General features: G+C 37.7%; 6 protein-coding genes across 9 annotated transcripts in view; 2 read left to right on the forward strand and 4 right to left on the reverse strand.

Annotated features, from left to right (window-relative positions):
* Window positions 1–771, reverse strand: part of LOC104806149 (GDSL esterase/lipase At5g45920) — a 2,874-nt gene extending 2,103 nt beyond the window's left edge. Inside the window, exon 1 of the mRNA XM_010530885.2 lies at window positions 242–771. Coding sequence (XP_010529187.1) covers window positions 242–340 — 99 coding nt within the window. The 5' untranslated portion in view covers window positions 341–771. The remainder of the gene's footprint in view (window positions 1–241) is intronic.
* A 1,289-nt stretch (window positions 772–2,060) lies between these two features.
* LOC104806150 (pentatricopeptide repeat-containing protein At4g18520) lies at window positions 2,061–4,293 on the reverse strand. The gene has a single exon (XM_010530886.1). It carries the CDS (start codon window positions 4,242–4,244, stop codon window positions 2,361–2,363), a length of 1,884 nt encoding a protein of 627 aa, XP_010529188.1. The 5' UTR covers window positions 4,245–4,293; the 3' UTR covers window positions 2,061–2,360.
* A 247-nt stretch (window positions 4,294–4,540) lies between these two features.
* Window positions 4,541–6,806, reverse strand: LOC104806151 (phospholipase A1-IIgamma-like). 2 transcript variants are annotated; one of them, XM_010530889.1, is made up of 5 exons: window positions 6,745–6,806; window positions 6,334–6,626; window positions 5,675–6,058; window positions 5,365–5,594; window positions 4,541–5,071 (listed from the first exon to the last, which is right to left on the reverse strand). In XM_010530889.1, exons 2-5 carry the CDS (start codon window positions 6,604–6,606, stop codon window positions 4,681–4,683), a joined length of 1,278 nt encoding a protein of 425 aa, XP_010529191.1. In that variant the 5' UTR covers window positions 6,607–6,626; window positions 6,745–6,806; the 3' UTR covers window positions 4,541–4,680. The 2 variants fall into 2 exon arrangements, with proteins under 2 accessions (XP_010529191.1, XP_010529190.1); XM_010530888.1 differs by lacking the exon at window positions 6,745–6,806 and having other exon boundaries at window positions 6,334–6,717.
* Window positions 6,807–11,033: 4,227 nt separating this feature from the next.
* Window positions 11,034–14,781, forward strand: LOC104806152 (protein CHUP1, chloroplastic-like). 2 transcript variants are annotated; one of them, XM_010530891.2, is made up of 6 exons: window positions 11,034–12,373; window positions 12,579–12,710; window positions 12,830–13,011; window positions 13,123–13,213; window positions 14,380–14,502; window positions 14,586–14,781. In XM_010530891.2, the coding sequence occupies exons 1-6, from the start codon at window positions 11,150–11,152 to the stop codon at window positions 14,679–14,681; spliced, it is 1,848 nt and encodes a 615-aa protein (XP_010529193.1). In that variant the 5' UTR covers window positions 11,034–11,149; the 3' UTR covers window positions 14,682–14,781. The 2 variants fall into 2 exon arrangements, with proteins under 2 accessions (XP_010529193.1, XP_010529192.1); XM_010530890.2 differs by having other exon boundaries at window positions 11,035–12,373; window positions 13,102–13,213.
* Window positions 14,782–14,830: 49 nt separating this feature from the next.
* Window positions 14,831–18,684, reverse strand: LOC104806153 (ubiquitin-like modifier-activating enzyme atg7). Of its 2 annotated transcripts, none has more exons than XM_010530892.2 (14): window positions 18,466–18,684; window positions 17,907–18,124; window positions 17,610–17,801; window positions 17,472–17,526; window positions 17,227–17,336; window positions 16,931–17,120; window positions 16,751–16,856; window positions 16,525–16,669; window positions 16,287–16,445; window positions 16,014–16,202; window positions 15,731–15,916; window positions 15,516–15,631; window positions 15,218–15,377; window positions 14,831–15,129 (listed from the first exon to the last, which is right to left on the reverse strand). In XM_010530892.2, exons 1-14 carry the CDS (start codon window positions 18,599–18,601, stop codon window positions 14,962–14,964), a joined length of 2,130 nt encoding a protein of 709 aa, XP_010529194.1. In that variant the 5' UTR covers window positions 18,602–18,684; the 3' UTR covers window positions 14,831–14,961. The 2 variants fall into 2 exon arrangements, with proteins under 2 accessions (XP_010529194.1, XP_010529195.1); XM_010530893.1 differs by having other exon boundaries at window positions 17,242–17,336; window positions 18,466–18,683.
* A 474-nt stretch (window positions 18,685–19,158) lies between these two features.
* Window positions 19,159–20,369, forward strand: LOC104806154 (pollen-specific protein-like At4g18596). The gene is made up of 2 exons (XM_010530894.2): window positions 19,159–19,376; window positions 19,823–20,369. The coding sequence occupies exons 1-2, from the start codon at window positions 19,202–19,204 to the stop codon at window positions 20,167–20,169; spliced, it is 522 nt and encodes a 173-aa protein (XP_010529196.1). The 5' UTR covers window positions 19,159–19,201; the 3' UTR covers window positions 20,170–20,369.
* Window positions 20,370–21,926: the final 1,557 nt, after the last annotated feature.

The following is a 21,926-nucleotide window of genomic DNA, read 5'->3' on the forward strand; positions in this document are numbered from 1 at the left end:
CCCCCCCCCCCCCCCCCCCAACATAATTAGTTTGTAATCAAGATAGGATTAGCATTTCATGATGTCGCCAACTATCGGTTAATTCCAACCATTCATATACAAGTGGACACAGGTAGGAGCCGTACATAATCCATCCATATATGCATACGTACGACACGTACATACCTATATATATATTATACGTATATGCGTGCTTATACATATATGCATATGGATGTGGCATGTACGTGTACATATATACCTTGCGACGGAGGAGGTTAGCAAGAGAAGCACCCCAGCCGCCATCGCCGAAGGATTCCTCAGTGATCGAATCACCAAACAGAAAGATCTTTGGCCTCATCGATAGATCGATCCTCTGATTCTATTAGTTTGATGGGTTTGTCGTTTATTTTCTCCCTATTTTCCCGAGAAAGTTTGGAGGAAAGAAATCGTTGGGTGGTTATGGGATGATCCCTGGTTTTTCTGATGTGATCTTTCTTTGGGAGATTATCTAATAGATATGGAGCAAATAAGAAGGAAGGGGAAAAAAAAGTTGATGCACTTAAATGCAATCACCCACTACCCACTTGCCATTCATATATATATATATATATGTCACATATGTTTTTTTTATATTGGTGGATGTATTTTTGTACGCCAATCAATTTAACCCTAGCATTAAAGACAAAGGGATAATTAAAAAACTCGATTATGATTATAGCTTCATACGGGTCGAGATGATAAAAGTGATATCTATTTCAAGGTCGTTATTATAATGTAATAAGTTTTTATTTCGATGTATATATATACATATACATGCATGATGTGGTAATACATTAGACTTTTTTTTTTCTCTCTCCATGTTTCAAGAAAACCGGGATCGAATAAGGATATACAAATGGCCCAAGGCATTTACTATAGACATTAATATATATATATATATATATATAATATTATATATATATATATAATTTGTGTGTGTGTGTGTGTAATAATTACAAGCCTTGCAATAACTGCTGGAACACGAAATTTTGCAAAAGGGGGTTTTAGGTTAGGAGGCAACCAATGATCGGATTCCGACCTAACTAAACCTCCACTAATCAAATGTTTCCACACCATTCTCGCCAAATTAAAAAAAGAGCCCCATATTTTTCCATAATTACGGATGGTTCCGTCAATTGCTTCTGTGTTCATTTATATACACATACAAACACACCATTCTTTTTAATTTGTTTTCTCACCACCAATTATAACATGCGTAAATCCTTTACAAACAATAAATGTTTTTAAAACAATACAATGGTATGCTTTGTCTTCCTCCACGATAAAAAGAAAGAAGCAGAATTCATTTTTTGTTGGGCACTTTGTGTAATTTCATTAAAATAATAGGGCACAAATGAGAGAAGAGACGTTCCGTTCGCTTGGCTAGTCTTTGCTCATCTTCCTCGAATGGCACGCCGCCACTTTTAATGTATGCGTTTTTTTATTGGCGTTTTGTCTTCCACACGTCTGTATTTAGGATTTTAATGACGCATGCTTCTTAATTATTGCATGTGGGCCTTTGTACCTTTTTTTAAAAATATGCATTTTCATTCTATCATAGAATAAAAATAAAATGCATAACGAATCAACGCTTCCAAAAAAAAAATAAAATTCATATGGCATAACCATCATTGTAACAAAACAGAATCTAAAATAGTTTATTATATTAGATATCTAGATTGTAACTAATTACTTTTAATGATTGAATGAAAAAAAATACATTTTATATATCACACATAATCACTAATTTATATTATAAAGAGCTGTCTCGTTATAATTTGATCAATAACCAAACTTTCTCAGAAGTCAAAATTTGCCGAATCCATCCCTAGTCTTCGTAAAAGTTTCGGTAAAGCTCAGGCATTTTCAGCTTTTCCTCGAGGAAGGGCTCAACTTTATAATTTGACTAGAAAGCCCCTGCTCCTTATCAACAACATTGGCTACAGAATTCAAGTCGAGATCCAATTATGAACCATACAAACAATGTCATCAAGAGCTTGGATGGTCTTGTACTCTTGTCGGAGCAAAGCAAGTGGATGTGTAAGAAACTAACAAGAAGTACATAAAGATAAACTTAAAGTGAGCCACATCAATGGCGGCAGAAGTCTAAGAAGAATTCTTAATGCTACATTCTAATGCACATCTCCAGCCAACAGCAAGCAAGCAACCAAACCCTCAACAGGTTTTGCCCTTAAGATCAGTATCTATAAGCTTGGATCTCATTTTCGTATACAACACAACAAAATGGCAAATGGCTCGGCAAAGAACAGGAGCTGAGTTGATCTATATGTACATCCGTGTTTTTTTTACAAAGGGTTCTAGGCTTCTAGCCATGGCACTTACAGAGAAGCTGAGGATTCCAAGTAACGTTCTGCAGAAGGTTCTGTCTCGTGTTCTATATCTCCGCAAGTAGAAATTATAGTCGTAAAGATGTAATCGTCAACTTTAAATCCCTCAGCCTGCATTCTGTACATAAGCTTCAGAGCTTCCTGGCAAAACCCGTTTCTCGCATAACCCATTACCATAGCCTTCCAAGAAACCAAGTTCTTTTCAGGCATACTGTCAAAAACCCTAAATGCTTCTGTCACAAATCCACATTTTGCATACATATGAATCAAAGCACTTCCGACAAAGACGTTGGATAAAGCTGGATTCTTCTTGGCAATTGAATGGATGGATTTTCCGAGACGTAGGGCTTCTGAATTAGCACACGCCTTTAGAGCTGAGGAATACGTAAATGGGTTCGGCTCCACACCTTCTTGTATCATCTCCTTCAAGAACGCTAGGGCTTCTGACTCATGCCCCAGGCTTAAACATCCAGAGATCATGGCCGTCCATGACACCACATCTCTAGAGGGCATATGGTGAAGGACATTGAATGCGTTATTATATTCTCCACATTTACAATATAGCCAGACCAAAGTACTGCCTATATATACATTCTTTTCGATTGAATTCTTGATGATCTGAGCATGAAGTTCTTTTCCCAACAACAAAGCTCCAATGGAGCCACATGCCCTAAGGATGCTGACAACAGTCAAGTTGTTTGCAATCAAATTCCGCCTCTTCATTACCCGGAAGAGGCTGATAGCTTCATCACCCAACTCCTCCCGAGCATGTGCAGCTATGATAGAAGTCCATGTGACCGTGTTTCTATTGCTCATGGCATCAAACACTTTTCTACAATCTGAAATCTTCCCGCATTTTGCATACATATCCATTAGAGAAGTTCCAACGAAAACATCGTTCTTGATCACCTTCTTAACTACCACACTGTGTAATTGCCTGCCAAATCTTATCGCCTTCAACTCGCTGCAAGCCTTCAAAATACTGCAAACTGTAAACTCGTTGGGCAAAAATCCCTGATTTAACAACTGGGAAAACATAAAAATGGCTTCTTTTCCATGCCCTTTCCTTGAGCAAGCCGAAATAACAGCTGTCCAAGAAATCACATCCTTCTCCTTCATCAGATCAAACGCGCGTAGTGCACTAGCCAACTCCCCACATTGTGCATAGAAATAAACAAGAGCACTATCTACAATGAGATTCTCAACTTGGCCTTTTACCAAATGGGCATGTAACTGTCTCCCTAGCTCAAATTCTGATCTCCTACTGCACAAATTCAACAGACATACAAACATCCTCTCATTCGTAAAACGGATACCTCTCTTCACAAAAGTAGCAAACAATGAAAAAGCCTCGTTTTCAAGGCCAAATTTCAGGTACCCATCGATCATTGCGGTCCAAGTAACCGTGTTTCTATGCGGCAATATATCGAACACTTTACGAGCACTGGTCAAATCCCCAACTCTCACATAAGAACTGATCAAATTATTGCCGAAGTAGATAACTTGAATGTCCAAACACTTCAACGCCATCGCATGAATCCTTTTGACGAGTCGTAACCCGTTGGAAGACTGAAGCCAACCCGCGAGTATTGCATAATTCACCCGTTCGCTCGACGAGGGAGACGAACATGGTGACCCATTTTCCGAGATTTCTCCGGTATTCTGTGAACTGGATAAACTGTCAGACTCCGATTCAAAAGAATAAATTTTGCAGGAAATGCATGGCGACCCAGATGGGCTTTCGTTCCGATGGTTGTTTTGCTTCAATTTCGAGCTGCTGTTGCTCTTAGTGGTTGGATATCTGAAGGGTTTCTTTGCGGGAAGATTCGGGTGCGAGAGCGGGAGATGCGGTGAAGAGAACGTTAGAGAGAACATCACCACCGGTAAGAGATCAGATTTCACGGCCAAAAAACAGCCCAGAGGAAATAAGCTCAAAAATCTTTTTTTAAGGGAAAAAAAAAAGATTGTTTAAAATATCTGCTCTATAGAAAAGACAAACCTTTGCAGATAAAGCCTCCAACTTCTTAAATGTTTCTAATCAAGTTTCAAACTTTTGTAATTATCAATGAGGTCACATCAGATTCGATTGTAATGGCACACAACAAAATGTTGGATTTGCTGCATTGAAACGATATTTCCGTTTGAACTTAAAGGTCCAATCTCATTTTCCAATAAAACATAATGTTTGATTCATGTATATAATTACAGTAAACAGGAGAAAGTAGAGGAACAATGTTCATGGAAAAATAAACTAACCAAATCTGGTAAATTTATATATATATAAATCAAACCAAATTCCAAAAACCCAGAATCAAATTTCAACATCTTCGTTATCATCGGTCTCATGGTCCATCAACTTCCATGACCCGTCATTCTGTTGAGCCATACCCTTGTTCTTGAGAGCTCTCCAAGAACCAGGAACCATAAATTCATCCTTCAATCCGTCGATCGGTTTGTTAACCAGAGCAATGTCACGTTCGATTTCAAGTTTGAAATCCGATTTGGTGCCTCGAGTTCCAGCAATCCCATGCAAGTAAACTTCCATGGTGTGAAACAAGGTAGGGTTTCCAGGAGATTTCAGGTACGGAGATTTCCTCGTGTCCATTACCAGTTCTTCCCCGACCTCGGAGTATCCGATTGGAGGATAGATCGGAACCACATCCGGTAGATTCCTTATCCGTAGTGCACGCAGATCATCGAGTCTGTCAGGTTATGAACACAAAAAAAAAACGAACAAAGATCCGATATTAGACAGCAATGTTAGTTAAATTGTGTAATGCCACATTTGGACAAAAAAAAAAGAATAATGTATATTGTCCTAAGATAATAACAACATTACTGTAAGATTAGGGTTTAAAGGGCCATTAACAGCTACATATATTAGGGTTTTAATTAAAGGCTCTAGCTGACCATACAAGAACATAGATTGTTCTAACAATTCTAAGATGGACTGTATATGTATAAGATTAGGGTTTTGTGTAACTTAGATTTTTACCCTGAGAATAATCTTTTGAAATCAGAGTCACCGACACGAGGGCTGGCGAAAGCGAATACGGTGACGGGACAAGACTTGTCGGGAAGATTTTTCGGTCTGTTGTAACCATTAGCCACAATGTCGGCTGCACTTAGGGTCGAGAGTGCCGCTCCGAGGCTGTGTCCACAGATCGTAATGCTAATCTCTTCGTCCTTATACTTCTCCACCAATCTCCTTATCTCTCTCAAAACCTTGGTGTATAAACGATAATTATATCATTACATTCGATCTATAGATTTGGTACGTAAAGAATATATATAGATATATATACCTGGTCTCTTGCACTAGCCTTATTAAACGGTGAACGTTCATCTTCTGATGTATAGATCGAATACCATCCTTGATGCACTCCAACTCCATCACCGTTATCCCCGAAAATCTTCTTGGCATTGATGGTACCGAAATCGAAATCGTTAATCCATTCTAATGTCTGAATGGTTCCTCTCCATGCGACCACGATGTCTCTCCGACCCAACACTTGCTTGCCTTGGTCCGTGGCCACTGCCACGTAACCGATCCAGTTCGATTCCTTTGTCCAACCCTCTCGGGAAACCGGGAACACCAAGAACGAGTCGGGGACGCTGATTTGAGAAGTCGAGTATAGGAACTTTGTCACTTGGTACTTGCAATATGGGTGTCCCTTCTCTAGACCCACCTGTCATATATATGAATCAAGAAAATCTCATCCTATATTGTATATCTCTAAATAAGTTTGTGTATCATCATATCAATACACACAAACATCATTTCATATTAAAAAGTACAATCTTTTGAATATTGGAATTGTGGGATTAGGAGAACGGCTAATATTATTGAGATGTATTAGTTTTCTAATGGTATTTAATTAATGTCAAGAGACGTTTGTATATATATATAGTTTCAGTTCCCAAAGTATTGGAAAAGACAGTTTGTGAAGATAGAAAGGAAAACCTTGGAGAAGAAATCTTGACGAGAGTAGATGCTGGAACCGGCGTATTTGGATTTGGTGTTGGCATTGAAAGTGTCGTACGTTGCCTGAGCCATCTCACCGTAGTGGATTATGTATTGTCTGAGTTCCAAATCCAACGGCTCTAACGCATCCTTCCAATGATTTCGACCGCTCAGATCTCTCCATCTTTTCCCCAGCGGCCTCGACGCCATTGATGCCTTCTTCTTCTTCTTCCTTGACCAGTTGAAACACCCCATCGTCATCATCATCATCATGTCCTACTTTTTCCCATAACCTATACGCACACAATCTCAACCACAAATATATACATATATAAACATACACGATATCGAGTTTTAGAAAGAAAAAAATAAATATTTCGTATAATTTTCTCTTCTTTTTTTTTCGTGGACCTAATTGCAGAATCTGAAACCTTCCGGCTAAAGCATACGACAATGTGAAAGAGATCAAGAAATCTAAATCGTAAGCATATAGTTTAGGTGGATCACGGTCACAGAAGAAGTGTCATCGTCAATTTATCAATATTATATATATATATATATGTATACAAAAATATTTTCTCTTGGGTTTTTCGCCTTGAGGAAAAGGAAATATATGAGTCGTTGTATATACATATGACCCAACTTAATTATTTATATTCGAAATTTAAATCTATCGAACGTGCTTGAAACATTTCATAACTCACTTTGGATTGTTCATAAATATACATATACGTGAAATGTGGTAAGTCATTTTTGTCATATCATGTGAATTTAGAATTGTATATTTTATTACATCTTAAATACTTGTTAACGTGGTACAAGCTGTCTAGCAGAACCGGAGACAATGTATAATATTATATCACTTTGTTGAATTGGTCGGAGATTTTTTCTTCTTAAACAAGTCATTAATTTCACTGTAAAATACATTAATTGTAGTTATAAAATTTGTCCGAATAACTGGGTTACACGAATTTATTGCGCGTATGCCCAAGTAATCCAAATGTTTCTTCCGATTTTGCATTATTATTTAAATTACATATATACTTTAATTACCAATAGAATTATATATATATTCGCATGCAAACCCGAAACGCCACGTATAATCACGATTTTGGACGGTGGCATTAGTTGCTGTCATAACAATTTCCATTATTCGAAAGGAAACTTAGAAATTTTATTTGCATGTTTGACTTATATATATATATATATATATATATATATAACGTTGGTCTTGCTTGTACTCAATTCTTTGATGTGAAGAGCCCACGGTGTTCCATATCTACATAAAAGGATGAATATATAAAGAAATTTCTTGTGAAGAAAAAGAGAATTTTCATCTCAAGAAAACATTGGAAAATAAAATAAAGAGGGACAGCTCAACAGAAGAGTGGATTGTTGCTTTGAAGCGAGGGAATTAGGAAACATAAGCAAAGTTGTGAAGGAATCTTGATTAATATCATATGCTTCCATCGCTCCAAACACGCCATGCTTTTGCTAATGTCAGGGGAATTTCCACTACGGATTTTATTTTTCTATATGAAAACCCCTACCTAAATTCAAAAAATATATATATATATATATATATATATATATATATATTTGGTATATTTAATATTTGGTATATTTATTTATCAAAATAAAAGTATTTTTGGTACATATTATAAATGATATTTTTTCTTTTTTTAACAGTAAAATATAATGGGGATATATATATTTCTTTTGGAGGTCAGACCGTTGAAATCAAACTTAAAACAACAATTTTTTTTGTTAATCAAAATCACGACTCGTGTGTATAAAAAAAAAGGGGAGAAGAAGCTATTGGGACATCAAATTGGACTATGGCTTAGTTGGGCCTAGTGGAGAAAACCCATAGGACTATATGGGCCTATAACAAATAAATGAAGCCCAAAATGTTTTCTTCCTTTTGTAACAAAAGAAGCCTTAACCGGTAGGGGCCCGGTCACAGGTCAACCGGTTAACACACGTATTTAAAGTTTTAAACTTTTTTTTTTCTTTTTGATACATTGGAGAACCTCGTGACTACCTATCCTTACAAACGGAACCGAACTGGTTACCACCCGCGCCTAACGGTCTCCCAACAGACCTGGCCACCAGGCGCGCCTAACGCTCGGGCCGTAGTTGGGCTTAGGCGCATGCGGGTCAAACCTCAAGCCCACACGCATGAGCCTGCGATACACGCATAGGAGGTAAATCAACCGTAACTGGTAGACGACAAGGTGTTAGTTAAGGGGGCGGCAAGAAATCGAACTCCCGACCTCATGGCTACCCACCATGCCTCTTAACCGATTCACCTGGGGTTTCCCCCAAGTTTTAAACTCTTTATTTTCACAGTAATATAATGCATGATATTATTCGGTATTGCATACAGTCAATCATAACCCGTATAGAAAGAGAAATTCTTTCTCAACTTTACAATAAATGAAAATATATGATAATTGTAGGGACCAACTGTAATATACTTATGTGTATATACTAATATAGTTGATTATCCATTGAACTTACATTAATAAGCAACAGCAACACCGTGGCATTCAAACTTATAATACTTCAAATCAAGGCTAATCAAAGTTATAACTTAAGTGAATCAAATTGAAAATTTACAAAGATAGGACCAAATGGAGTAAGATTTGTATATCTTCTTTTTTTTTTTTGGTTGGGCAATCAACAGATGCACGTGACACCGAAAGCAATATACAAACACGTCCAAAATTGGCAAATGCCCCAAAGCAAAACCCTAATCGAATACCCATAAAAATAACATTTCATACCTAATCAAACTAAAGTGAAATCGAGTGGAGGCCGTATTTAGGAAGAATATATATATAAAAAAGGATTAAATAATGCAATACTCCAAAAAATAAAAGTCCAAACTACATTATATAATTACAGGGTTTTTTTAAGAATCTTTTGTGAAAAAACGTAAACAAATATAATGTACACATATGCATGCAGACCATTTTTTTAACGTACGTTAATGTATTAGAGCCGTGTATAAATAGATACGATATAAATTTTAGAAAGGACCACCTTAATTATGTTTTTTTTTTGTTGGTGATATAATCAAATTATAATGCCCACACTATGTGACATTCTTTTCAGTGCTCTGTCTCACCTCTTCACCGCCTCACATTTAATCATCCTCTCTTTTCACCGATATATATATATATATATATATATGAAATCTTATGCTTTATCAACGTTAATAATGTCTAAAATGAAAAATATTAAACTATTATAAGACGAATTTTTTTTTCTAATAACACGTCGTCGTTTTATAAGGCCTTGATCAAACCAGGATTGGTTATTGAAATGGGAATCTTATCTGATTTTTGTATAAATGAGAAAGAATAAACCCTAGATTTGGAATGTCGTCTTCTCACAATTAAAATCACATGATTTTTTTTAAAATATTATTAAAGAGAAGACAATATTGAGAAAGAGAAAGAACAGAGCAAGTCCGCATCAAAAACACAAATCTATATAAACAGCTCTTTTCTCTACATATCCAGCCTTTCATTATGGCTATATATATATGTGCATAGTACCATTGCTTCACATATACATACACACACATATATATATACACACACTATACCAACCATTTAAATCAGATGGAAATCACTAAAGAGATCGAATTTGAATGAGCTTAAATCACAGTTTGTATAGAGGACTATGGAACTTTGTGTTAATATATTTTATTAGAAAAAAATATAATTTTTTTTATAATTCTAAAGTTAATCGGGTATTTGATCCAATTATATATTTTAAAACAACGGAAAATTACGGGTGAATATTTCTCTCCACGTTTGGATTTGAACACGAGATAATAGCGTGATTTGATAGTCCCGTTAAACACACATTTCGGAGGATCTAAGATGAATTGTACATGTATATACAATTTACACTTATTTGTCCGACCGGGGGATAAAATAACAAGTGTATATAACTTTTTAAATAAAAAATATTTAAATTTTGCCGACCGGTAGGGGAAATTGCTTAGTAAAAAAACGGTGCAATAAAACGGTTGAGATATTTGGGGTAAAAAAGTGATTAGGGTAGAAATTAACCAAATTGAAAACTGAAAAAGCAAGCAGAATTGGTAAGTAAAAGAAATAAATAAAACAAACGCACTAAACCAAATTGGTGTTTTTTGAAATTTGAATCTGGAGTAAAGTGATGAACGTTCCTCGTTTACAGTGCATCACCCTTTATTTATTTATTATTTATTTTGTATATTGCCAAGATATCTAAATTTTATAGACACCCAATATTGTTTCTGCATTTATTTAACACTATCATCAAAATTACAAATTGGATAATTGGCTACACATATTTACAAATACACGACTTATAATACGAATAAAGAATGGAAACTGACGAATATAATAACAGTTACCATAGAAAGAAAAAGAAATTAAACTTCATAATATAATAACAATTACGATAAAATAACGAGAATATGCAATGATTGTATAAATAATTTTTCATAAGAATTGTATTTGTCGAATTTTAAATGCCTCTTCCAACGGTCTAAAAACCATGAAGAATCCTACAGATATATTGATAAAAAAAATATATATATGAAATAATAACAAAAGAAAAAACATATATTTTTTTTTTATCCTAAGGTAAGATCTTATTCAACTCTTTAGCTTTAAAAGCCATAGGCACAATACACACTCTCTCTCACTACACGGGAATCAACATGTTTTCAATTCCCATGCAAAATTATACTCTCCCGTAAAAAAAAAAAAAAAGGAGGAAAATTTGAAATCGCCATTACAGAGCTCCATCAATGGTGGCCGGAAAAGTTCGAGTAACAATGGGCTTCCACAAGTCCCCTTCCAACAAACGCAAGCAGCAACAGCAGCAGTCGGATATGACTCCTCCTCCTCCTCCTCCTCCTCCACCATCTAGTGCCGCTGGAAAACCGACGAACCCAGGTTCCAATCAGAAGGCAATTTTCTCCCGTTCTTTCGGTGTTTACTTCCCACGCGCCTCCGCTCAGGTCCACGCCGCCACTCGGTCCTATCAGCCGGACCACAGCGTCTCCGAGCTCCGGCGTCAGGTGGAGGAGCTCCGGGAGAGAGAAGTTTTCCTGCAGACGGAGCTTCTCGAGCTCAAGCTCCTGAGAGAATCCGTCTCAGTGATTCCGATCCTGAAATCTCAAATCTCGGAGAAGATCGCCGAGATCGAGAGTGCGAGAAAGGCGACGGCGAGGTTGGAGGAGGAGAACTCAAAATTGAGGCGAGAAATCGAAGAATCGAACGCGAGAAGCGAAGAACAGAGGAGAGAGAGTGAGAGGAGAGAAAAGGAGATGGAAATGGAGATCGGAGAGCTCCGGAAAATAATGATGGCGAGGGAGAGTGAGGAGCACCCGCTCTCGGCTTCGCAGAGGTTTCAAGGCTTAGTGGATGCGTCGGCCAAATCGAATTTCATGAAGAGCTTGAAACGGGTCGGGTCATGGAGGAATACACCCGACCCGAACCCGGATGACAATAACAAGCCGAATTCCACCGGAGACGGCAGTTTTTACATGAAAGATGAAACAGAGAGTCGGAGACCGAGTCACTCTGAAGACCTCAACGAGTCCGACTCGTTACTCTCCGACGTCAAAGCTAGGGTTCCTCGCGTTCCGAAACCACCGCCGAAACGGTCATTGTCGTACGACGGCCGAGATGATTCGACGGAGAACAGAGCCGCACCGGTTAGGCAGAAGACGGCTCCGGCTCCTCCGCCTCCACCGCCTCCTCCGGCGACTGTTTCCAAGCATCATCCTCCACCTCCGCCTCCTCCACCGCCGAAGAGCTTGTACACGGTGGCGGCGGAGAAAGTACGAAGAGTACCAGAGGTAGTGGAGTTCTACCACTCGCTGATGCGTAGAGACTCCGCGAGCTCGAGGAGAGACTCCACTGGAAGCAACGGTGCGGGCGGGACAGAGGCATTACCGGCGACGGCGGCGGCGAATGCCCGCGACATGATCGGAGAGATCGAGAATCGATCGGCTTATCTCCTGGCGGTAAATTCCGGTTTAAAATTCCAATTACCCGTTCGAATTTCCCGGTATAGCATGTCCGGTTTTGGCTTTTCCCCCCCTGCGTCAGTAAAAAATTACTTCGACATGATCGCCTTTTCTGTTTCTAATTTTCATTCTCCTCTCTCTCTGTTTTTTTTTTCTCAATTAAAAAGCCATAAATATCCATTTTTTTTCCGTTTTCCCACAGATAAAAACCGATGTCGAAACGCAAGGAGATTTCATAAGGTTCTTGATCAAAGAAGTCGAAAACGCTGCGTTTTCAGACATCGAAGACGTCGTCCCCTTCGTGAAATGGCTGGACGACGAACTCTCTTACCTGGTACCCCACTCAAAATTCATACAAAAAGTTTCAAACTTTCGAGTCGAAAACATAGATCAAATTCCTAGATTTGAACAAATTTTGAATTTTTTTTCTTTGTGGGTGTTAATCAATCTCAGGTGGATGAGAGAGCGGTACTGAAACAATTCGATTGGCCTGAACAAAAAGCCGACGCATTGCGTGAAGCAGCCTTCAGTTATTTCGATCTGAAGAAGCTCGAATCGGAAGCTTCTCGATTCCGAGACGACCCTCGTCAACCTTCGGCTCCTGCCCTTAAGAAAATGCAGTCTCTCTTCGAAAAGTACCGACATTTTCTCTCTCTTCATCATCATGTATATAATCTTCATTGGTTGGGACATTATTCAAATCTTGTGGGTTTGGGTGAAATTAGGTTAGAGCATGGTGTTTATAGTCTTTCCAGGATGAGGGAATCGGCGGCGGCAAAGTACAAGACTTTCCAGATTCCGGTCGATTGGATGCTCGAAACCGGAATCACTAGCCAGGTAAACCTAATTCGAAAAAAATTCGAATTCTCTTTTAATTTCTACTATATATATATGCCATTGATAGAGATCTGACATCAAAGGTTTCACCTTTTCTACTCGATTCAGTAATCACTAATGTTTTATGTTATAGATTTACAGAGCAGTAAACACGGGTAGACAAGTTTGAGTCATTAAAGTAATAATTCTTTTTAAAAAAATATTGTTTGGTGATTTCTTTTAGATTTTATGTTCATTTAATTTTATTTATGAAATATATCATATGAAGTTTGGTGATAACCGTTACTTATTAGGGGGTTTGACTTAAATTGGAAAATTTTTAACGAAATTTTCCAATTTAAATCTCGTGGTTAGAGGAAATTTTAACGGCTTGGATGCTTTTTTTTTAATCTTAGCCTCCGACTTTTAGATAATTATTACTTACTATTAATTTAAAATATCAATTGCAGGGGTCTTTATTATTAGGGGAAAAAACCTCTAACTATTCGGTTTTTCTAAAAAAAATCTAATCTATTTTTTTTTAAAATAAAACCCGAATTCATTTTTTTTTTGTCAAAAAAAATCTTAAAATTATAAAATTTATCGTTTTTATGTGACAATTTGTGACTTTGATCAACGGTACACAACATTATCCACATCATAATGATGACATATACGATTTGACCAAATCATAAATTGACATATTGACATGTATGATATCGTAATACCACGTCATCATCGGTTTGATTTAAAAAGATAACATTTACAAGGTTTATGTTTTATTTGATAAAAAAATAGAGTTCGGATATTATTTTAATATTCTCCTCTACATTACAACAAATATATATTATAATATGCAACAAAAATAGATATAACTTTTTTTCCCTATCAACTTACTTTCAGGCTACTTACAAATATATAATATACTGTAGCTTTTAGTTCAATTTCTCTACTTTCTTTCTTTTTTGTGGGTCGTCACCGTATTTCTTGTCCGAACTGATCTGATTTCTTTGTGTTGCTTTGGGATTTTCATGACTTTTATCATCACAAAAACAACATTGTGAACAGTCGGTCATATTGTAAATAGACAAAAACAAATAATAACAAAATAATATGTGGGCACTATTCTATACCTCGATTTGAAGCTTATAATACTATCGAGTTTATGTGGTGCATACTGCATATAGATAAAATTGGCGTCAGTGAAACTAGCAAAGAATTACATGAAGAGAGTATCGGCGGAGCTAGAAGCCGTCGACGAGGAGGAGCTGATTGTTCAAGGCGTCCGGTTCGCCTTCCGCGTTCACCAGGTAACACACCAACCCTTCATCGGCATTCTATTGGTTCGGTTTGGCACATAACCGGATCGATCGGTTACGGTTGAATTGAACAGTTCGCTGGAGGTTTCGACGTGGAAACTATGAGAGCATTCCAAGAGCTGAGGGACAAAGCCAGGTCTTGTAATAACCACACGAGTCATCAAGCATGAACATGTCTTCTTCTGCGTCGGCTTTTAGGATCAGATTAATTTTTGGTATTTGTATTTTTCTTTCTACTGTGTGAATATAAAAGCTTTAGCATTTTATTTATATTATCAACTTCACTTGCAGCTTGGAAAATAATATAAAACACTGTTCATAATTCACCAAAAAATAAAATAAAATAAAGGTGTAATAATACAGACGAATTAATTTTTCTCATAAAGTGAAATGCAATAAGAAAATATAAAACTTTTCATGAAACAGAAGACATTATCAGATAAACAACTTTTAGAAATCTTCTGCAACATCATCGTCATCTTCGTTGTCCCAGTCAAGGTTAAAGGAATTAGCATCTGTCTTAAGCTGAGTTAAACCAGTAAGATCCTCCAGGTACGTGGGATGGTTGATCGCTTCAAGTATGAAACTTTTTCCTTTTCTTCTATACTCAGTTATCACCTGAAATAAATGTTCAAGTGTGACAACGACGATGATGGTGGTGATGAATGATGATGATGATGATGATGATGGATGTGGAGAGACTTACGATTTCAGAGCAAGCGGTGCAGCTGTTGGATGCATGCCCGACCAGTGTGATCTGAGAGAACAGAGAGATAGAACCTCGGACCTGATGGGGTAAGATCCCTAGTGAAGGATCATCACTGTTTCCTCCATTGCTCGAGCTGGTCTCCCCCTCGGCATAGATCCTGTAAGAACATAATGCACAGCCCAGACATAAGGTTCAAACAAGAATCTCTACAACGGGCTTCTCAAGAAACCATTGCTGGAGCTGCAAATTGAATGAGCCAAGAAACAAGAAGAGAGCCTTCTTGAAAAGTTTTTACCCGAGAGGGTGTTGCAGGACGCCGGCTAAGAGTTCAACAGCGAGAGCTCCAGCAATGGGGGCGAGACCCGGGCGAGTAACAGTGCATTGTTGGTCTAGGGTTCGATCAGTAGTTGACTGCAGAAAAAGGCAAAGATGAAAATAGATGAGGACAGAGAGCAAATGTAACATGACAGGCGGTATATAAAGACACAATCCAAAAATCCAGGGAATTACATCTTGGGGTGCAACCACGTCATTACAGAAGTAACATCCAAGCCTGTGTTTGTCTGTCTTGGTAATGTCAAGATTTCGCATATCACTGGATATGGAACTTTCTGCTTCGGAATTCGACCAGAGGGGACCAGGACCATGACGCATTACCATGAAGCTGTCAAACCCTAGAGCTGCATTTATAGTGATCTGCAATCCAAACAGAATCAGTAAGCAAGCAAATGGCTGTATCAATAATACAGCCACTAAAGTAGAATTTTGAGTTCATGAAGGAAAGACTTAATACCTTGTTGGCATTAGCGCAAAGAAGAGAAGGCAGCCACCTGCTTTCTCTTGTATCAGTCAACAGGAAAACCACATCATGGGATTCAATCAGATCAACGAGGCGTAAGAAATCCTTAAGCACACTATCTTCTTCTTGTTTAGAAATCGGATGCCCGGGCATCCGTATAGCCATAACGACCCCTGTAGTTTCCTATAGATATCATGACACCCACGATCAAAAAGCCGTGAACCTCAAATTTAGCAGATGCAACATGCAGGGTAAGACAACTTTTACCATTGCTGGAAAAACCCGTTTAAGGCTTTCGGCAGCTGCTAAGGCTTTAAATTTTCCGCCGCCTTCACAGTCTTCGAATGTATAGAGGGATTGCCTCACCGGGTTAGACATAGCTACCTTTCCATAGTCAACCAGAGTAATTTTCCGGACACCCCATCCCTACAAGACACAAGTTCTTCAGTGAAACATAACATTGCTTGTCCCGGAACCGATATTTCAGACCATGACAGAAACGCACCATAAGGGTACGAGCAACTTGGCATCCCAATGTACCAGCTCCAAGAAGAAGACACTTCACAGAGGAGAAAACGTTCAAATTCAGAGATGGAAGGGCTCGCCATCTCATTAGTTTCAAGTTTAAATCAACAGCAGACACAGCCAACCTGTGGAAGAACATATACACGCTAAAGTAAAAGCAGAACACCGATATAGTTGACTAAAATGTGATCCTGAAGCAAATGTACCTCATCGGATCCATGGAATTAGCAAGACTAATGGACCGAGGTAATCTTCTACCTTTGTTAAGTTCCCATCCCACTGACTTGGGTACAAGTTGAGGATCTTCCTTCTCTACACAACATGGTGACTTAAGTGCGATAGAAGAGACGTAATACGGATAAGGCTGTTAGTTTCCGGTGCTATACCTGGTGGAAGTGTAATTGAGGCTTCTCCGACAAGGGACAAAGCCATGTCAGCAAAACCACGACTCTCTCTGTAGCAGAAAAACTGAACTGTCTCGAGGTTCCATCTTGAGCAGATAAGAGCAAGGTAGTTTCGAAGTGGCCAGCCGGGATTGCTAGGAAGGTGACACGGATCGTAAAATCCAAAAAGTAACTGCAGAAGGCAAAGAAAAGAATTGCTCAGAAAAGGAAGACCAAATAGACTTTTCCTAATCTCTCGCCCTTCTGAAAATAGTTCAGAAATTGTAGGTTGTTCATACTTCTGATTGACAAACCTTGTGATTATCATCTTGGCAGGCTTCCCAATCCTTCAGATGCCTTATAGTAGCTTTTGAATCGGAAGAAATGGTAAGCAAAAAGAACGGGATATCTGCATCAAAAGAAAGCATGGAGCGACAAAGGCTTTCAGTAAACAAGAATTGGAAAAAAAACAATCATCTCACATGAATTTAGTAAAAAAAAATATAACACAATGAATTTAGTTGTTCAAAGGAAAACAACTAACCGGTTGTCAAATTCGAGTCACGCCATTCATTGCATGCAGCAGATACCGACACTACCTACAGGCAGAAGAGGCATATTGAACAGAAGAAGCTGATGTAAAAGAAGAACACTTAGGAAGGATATTCAATGGATTGGTTACCTCTTCTGAACTAAACCACTCGGAAGCTGGCTTTAAGTCGATCAACCTTGCAGGAGGATCGAGCACTAGAGAAGGGAATGCAAACCAATAATGGAAGTTCCATTTTTTCAGGTCTGCAAACGAGATAACAAGGAATCTTGATAATACAGCACAGTCCTCTAGAGCTTTCCCGGTACGAATATCCTCCCAAATCTAATTTACCATCATATAATCAGACTTCTGCCCACAAGATTCATATAGAACACCGATGAATTAAAATCAAACACAGTCTTACATTCTCCAAATCCGGAAACATACCTTCTTTGCCTCTGCTTTCAGCAGACCTTGTTTGTCAAGTTTATGAAAGCTATCCATAGTGTTGGTGTTATACAGAACACCGGGAACAGGACACTTATTCCGATTTCCACGAGTAGTTTTAGTTTCCGCATCCGATGATTCATCGTGCAATGGCAATGATTCTGAAAGAAGGGTCAAATGGTTCGAGACTTGCGGATGTGAACACGGTGCATAGAAACCTGAAATTTCAACCCGAATTATACCTCATCACAATAATTAAGAGAATCAATCAAACTATGGAAGTAAACATCAATTGGTAACTATCATAATTTCTCATGGAAAAACAAGTGTTTGTTCTAAAAAGTTGAATTCATGAAGTCTTTCACCAAAAACCCCAGCCGCAATTAAAGTTTCCGATCTACGCCACCAAACTCTTATCAACGACACCAACACAAAAAAGGAACAAAATTTCCAATTTTGCTCGGCAACCAAACCGATCACGCGACGTATCGTCATGTATAAACAGGGAAGACATGTACACACACAAATCAAAACCTACGTATACAAATAGATGTAATACCGGTGATGGGGATCGGAGAATCGTCGATGCCGAGTTTGTCGAGTTTCAAAGAGGACAAGCCATGCCAGAAACCCTCGTCGACAGAGCTGTTGAATGGTGCGAACTGAAGTATCGGACGAGTCTCCTTCTCCTCCATCGCCGATCTTCTCTCCAACCGACCCCAAATCTTCAAAGTCAATCACTTGCAACGATGTCGGAGAGTAGACGGAATCACTTCTGCCTTCTGGAACGTAGACGCAAAGAGGCCTGTTGATTCGGGTCGGGTCGGATGATGATTTAATAGGCCGAGTTACGAATTCCAATTTCTCAGCCCAAAAGCCCAAATCTAAACGACGTCGTTTCGGTATGAAAATTAAAAACAATAAAATCTCAATTAACCCAAAATATGAAAACAAAATTAAAACCGAAATAATTTCAATTCCATTCAGCGAACAAATCAAATCAAGTTCAACCGGAATCTCCATTCCATAAATTATATTTCAAATTAGTTAGTGATGAGTTTTTTTTCTTTCCTAAATTTAGAACACTGCAAAAAAAAAAAAACAGAAGCTAAAATTAAGGAACAAGAAACACTAAGAATCACAGCCTTGACAATGGTTGGTTAAGAGACGGAAACCACTAGATGATCTAATGTCAAAATGATTAATAATACCCAAAAATAAGAAATAGTTCCGGATATAAAAACCTAAAGAGTGGGCCCTGTCTGAAAGACAGAGAGAGAAAAATATTGTAAGAAATGGAAAGAAAAGCGATCGCGTTGTTAATGGCATCGGCCGTGTGCCTGTCCTACGTGGCTGGCTTCGCCGCCGCCGCCGATGCCGACGATTTGGATCGCTTCCAAATTCAGGGATCCGTTTACTGTGACACGTGTCGTGTCCAGTTCATTACCCGCCTCAGCAAGTTCCTCCAAGGTATATATACGCACGTACATATATACATACGTATGCACGTATAGTATACGTATATCTTTATATATATATTTATATATATATGTGTGTGTGTATTATCGGGAATCTTTTATATAATGCATTTCTGATTTGGTGTTCAAGTTTCACGTTTCAAAACCTAATAAAGTTTCACGTTCCTCTTAGGAAACATTAACCTTGGAATTATTCCATGGAAACTATGATAAGAATTACAAATGCTTAACAAAATTGCGTTATAGACATGACATGACATGACATGGCGTGCATGCATGCAACGTTCTGAACGTACGTATGAAATTGTTCATTGACATAATTGTAAGCAAATCTAGGTCCATATTCATCACAGAAATCTCTGAAATCATGGTAACAGCCCAAACCAAAGATATGTCAGAAAAATCTCTAAAAGTTTTGTTGAAAAAAAATGTTTGAAGGAGCGAAAGTGAGATTGGAGTGCAAGAACAGGGTGAACGGAACCCTAACGGTGTCAAAAGAAGCCGTTACGGACGAGTCGGGGAGTTTCCTGATGGAAGTGACGGGAGACCACGAAGAAGAAGTGTGCGAGATCGTCCTCGTCGAGTCTCCGGACAAAGACTGCAGCGAAGTGAGCAAAGAGGCATTCCTCCGTAACGCCGCTAAGATCAGTTTAACGGCGAATGACGGAATCGTCTCCAACGAGACACGTATCGTTAACCCTCTCGGTTTCATGGTCAAGACGCCGTCAACGGAGTGCCCCGCTGCCTTCAAAGAGCTCGGAATCAAACCCGACGTTATCTTCTAAAACATATTATAAAGTCCATGTGTCATTGAGTTAATTTAAATTCATGTGCTTTTCTTTTGTAACATTTTCAAAAAAAAATATGGCGGTGTTCTATACACAAAGTTTGTAATTTGGTGACACGTTTGTCGAGGAAAAGTTACACAAGACATTGGGTTGAATTGTCGTATGTTGTCTATTAATTATTGTGGGGTTTGACGTAATATTTAAGTCTTATAATTCTAATATTAAACTTTTATATCAATTTATTGCGAATTGAATTGTACTCCAAAAATATATTTTTGGGCCTTGTGGATTGGGCTCCAAATCGGGCCATTTGAGCTATTACGAAAAGGTTGGGCTGCGTATAATTATTTTCAATGCAACTAAGCCCGTTGTTTGGTAAATTATTTATGTTAATAAAAAATTTCTCGTCATAAAAATAATATATTTATACTTCGCTATTTATCAAATAGATATTCTATAGTTGGTCAATGGAGACAATGAATTTGATGAAATTCTCAAACAAACAAAAAAAGATATTAAATAGGTAAAACAAAATTTACAAACTAGGAATTTATTTTCAGATGTAATGTCAATTTAAACAAATGTACGAATTCAACACAAGGGTTATTATATGGAATACTCGTTAATTGGCGTATCGTATTAAATCAATATTTCTTGTGATTATTTATACAATCACATGTATATTAGATTATTATTGGCTGTGATGTATATTGTTTGATTACTTAAATAAATTTACGATCATATTTACATAAAGTTTGTGATTTAATTAGGATCTTGGATAAACTAGAGACAAAACAAGAGGAATGTGGGGTCCGTTTAAAATGTACCAAAAGCGAGTCATTTGCAGAGAAGTTGGCATTCGGATTCCACGAATTACCATTCTCCATAATCAATATATATATATATATATATTGATAATATATATATATATATATTTGATAACTGAAAGGTTCATCTAAACCTTCGCCCCAATCTACATCCCCTAGACCCTCGGCATAATTTATATGCCCTGAATCCGGGAGCAACCTTTTTTGAATACTACGTTTAAAACATTACACCTCTCTCCCCACATACGAGATCGAATGCTTGACCCGAAACACTAGGTGCAACTGGCTAGCCACTCGACCACAAACATGTGGGTCCATAACCATATATATATATAATACGTAAAAATTCCTATATTATGTTTAGTGTAATGAGATTGTGCAAAATATGTTCTTGATCGTATAATACATGGTTTGATTTAATGGCCCGACTAGTAGTGGATACAAAAGTTTAAACATATAATCATCTCATCTTCAAGGTATAAAAGGATGCGGAATAACTAATTTCAAAATATAATTTCCATGTTAATATATTTTTTTTGTAAAAAATGCCACGGTAACGTCTTCCAACAAGATATTGTAGATATACAAATTTAAAAACATCACAATTCATAGAATCCTAGATCCGCTTTTGCTTTTGTGAAATGATCACCGATAACGTTTTAGATTTTTAGTTGTGAATATAGATATCATTTAGTGCGAGTGTAGCTCTCTAAAATCGAGAAAAAAAAAGATTAAAATAGAAAAAATATAAATCATAATATAATACAATAGCAGGTGAAACATACGGACCCATGTCCACGTGAGTGGGTTTTTTTTTTGTCCTTGAGTGGATTTTTTTTTAAATATTTCAGACTAAAAGTATTAAAAGGAGATATTGTTCCACGCAAGATCTTCTCTGACACATCTTGTCTGAAAGCTTTTCGCGTT

Source organism: Tarenaya hassleriana, unplaced genomic scaffold (genome assembly GCF_000463585.1).
Source record: "Tarenaya hassleriana unplaced genomic scaffold, ASM46358v1 Cleome12, whole genome shotgun sequence".
NCBI classification, from domain to species: Eukaryota; Viridiplantae; Streptophyta; class Magnoliopsida; order Brassicales; family Cleomaceae; genus Tarenaya; species Tarenaya hassleriana.

What these genes read in the sequence shown, in the direction of transcription:
- LOC104806150 (XM_010530886.1), bottom strand. Translation starts at nt 4,244, where the DNA reads ATGTTCTCTCTAACGTTCTCTTCACCGCATCTCCCGCTCTCGCACCCG.
- LOC104806151 (XM_010530889.1), bottom strand. Translation starts at nt 6,606, where the DNA reads ATGATGATGATGATGACGATGGGGTGTTTCAACTGGTCAAGGAAGAAG. An exon ending in AGGCTAGTGCAAGAGACCAG is followed by an intron (nt 5,595 to 5,674) that starts GTATATATATCT and finishes TTATACACCAAG; the next exon opens with GTTTTGAGAGAGATAAGGAG. An exon ending in TTCAAAAGATTATTCTCAGG is followed by an intron (nt 5,072 to 5,364) that starts GTAAAAATCTAA and finishes ATAACCTGACAG; the next exon opens with ACTCGATGATCTGCGTGCAC.
- LOC104806152 (XM_010530890.2), top strand. Translation starts at nt 11,150, where the DNA reads ATGGTGGCCGGAAAAGTTCGAGTAACAATGGGCTTCCACAAGTCCCCT. An exon ending in ATGCAGTCTCTCTTCGAAAA is followed by an intron (nt 13,012 to 13,101) that starts GTACCGACATTT and finishes GGGTGAAATTAG; the next exon opens with GTTAGAGCATGGTGTTTATA. An exon ending in TCGCCTTCCGCGTTCACCAG is followed by an intron (nt 14,503 to 14,585) that starts GTAACACACCAA and finishes TGAATTGAACAG; the next exon opens with TTCGCTGGAGGTTTCGACGT.
- LOC104806153 (XM_010530892.2), bottom strand. Translation starts at nt 18,601, where the DNA reads ATGGAGGAGAAGGAGACTCGTCCGATACTTCAGTTCGCACCATTCAAC. An exon ending in TTCTCCGATCCCCATCACCG is followed by an intron (nt 18,125 to 18,465) that starts GTATTACATCTA and finishes TTGAAATTTCAG; the next exon opens with GTTTCTATGCACCGTGTTCA. An exon ending in AAGTTGCTCGTACCCTTATG is followed by an intron (nt 16,446 to 16,524) that starts GTGCGTTTCTGT and finishes TGTGTCTTGTAG; the next exon opens with GGATGGGGTGTCCGGAAAAT.
- LOC104806154 (XM_010530894.2), top strand. Translation starts at nt 19,202, where the DNA reads ATGGAAAGAAAAGCGATCGCGTTGTTAATGGCATCGGCCGTGTGCCTG. An exon ending in CCTCAGCAAGTTCCTCCAAG is followed by an intron (nt 19,377 to 19,822) that starts GTATATATACGC and finishes AAATGTTTGAAG; the next exon opens with GAGCGAAAGTGAGATTGGAG.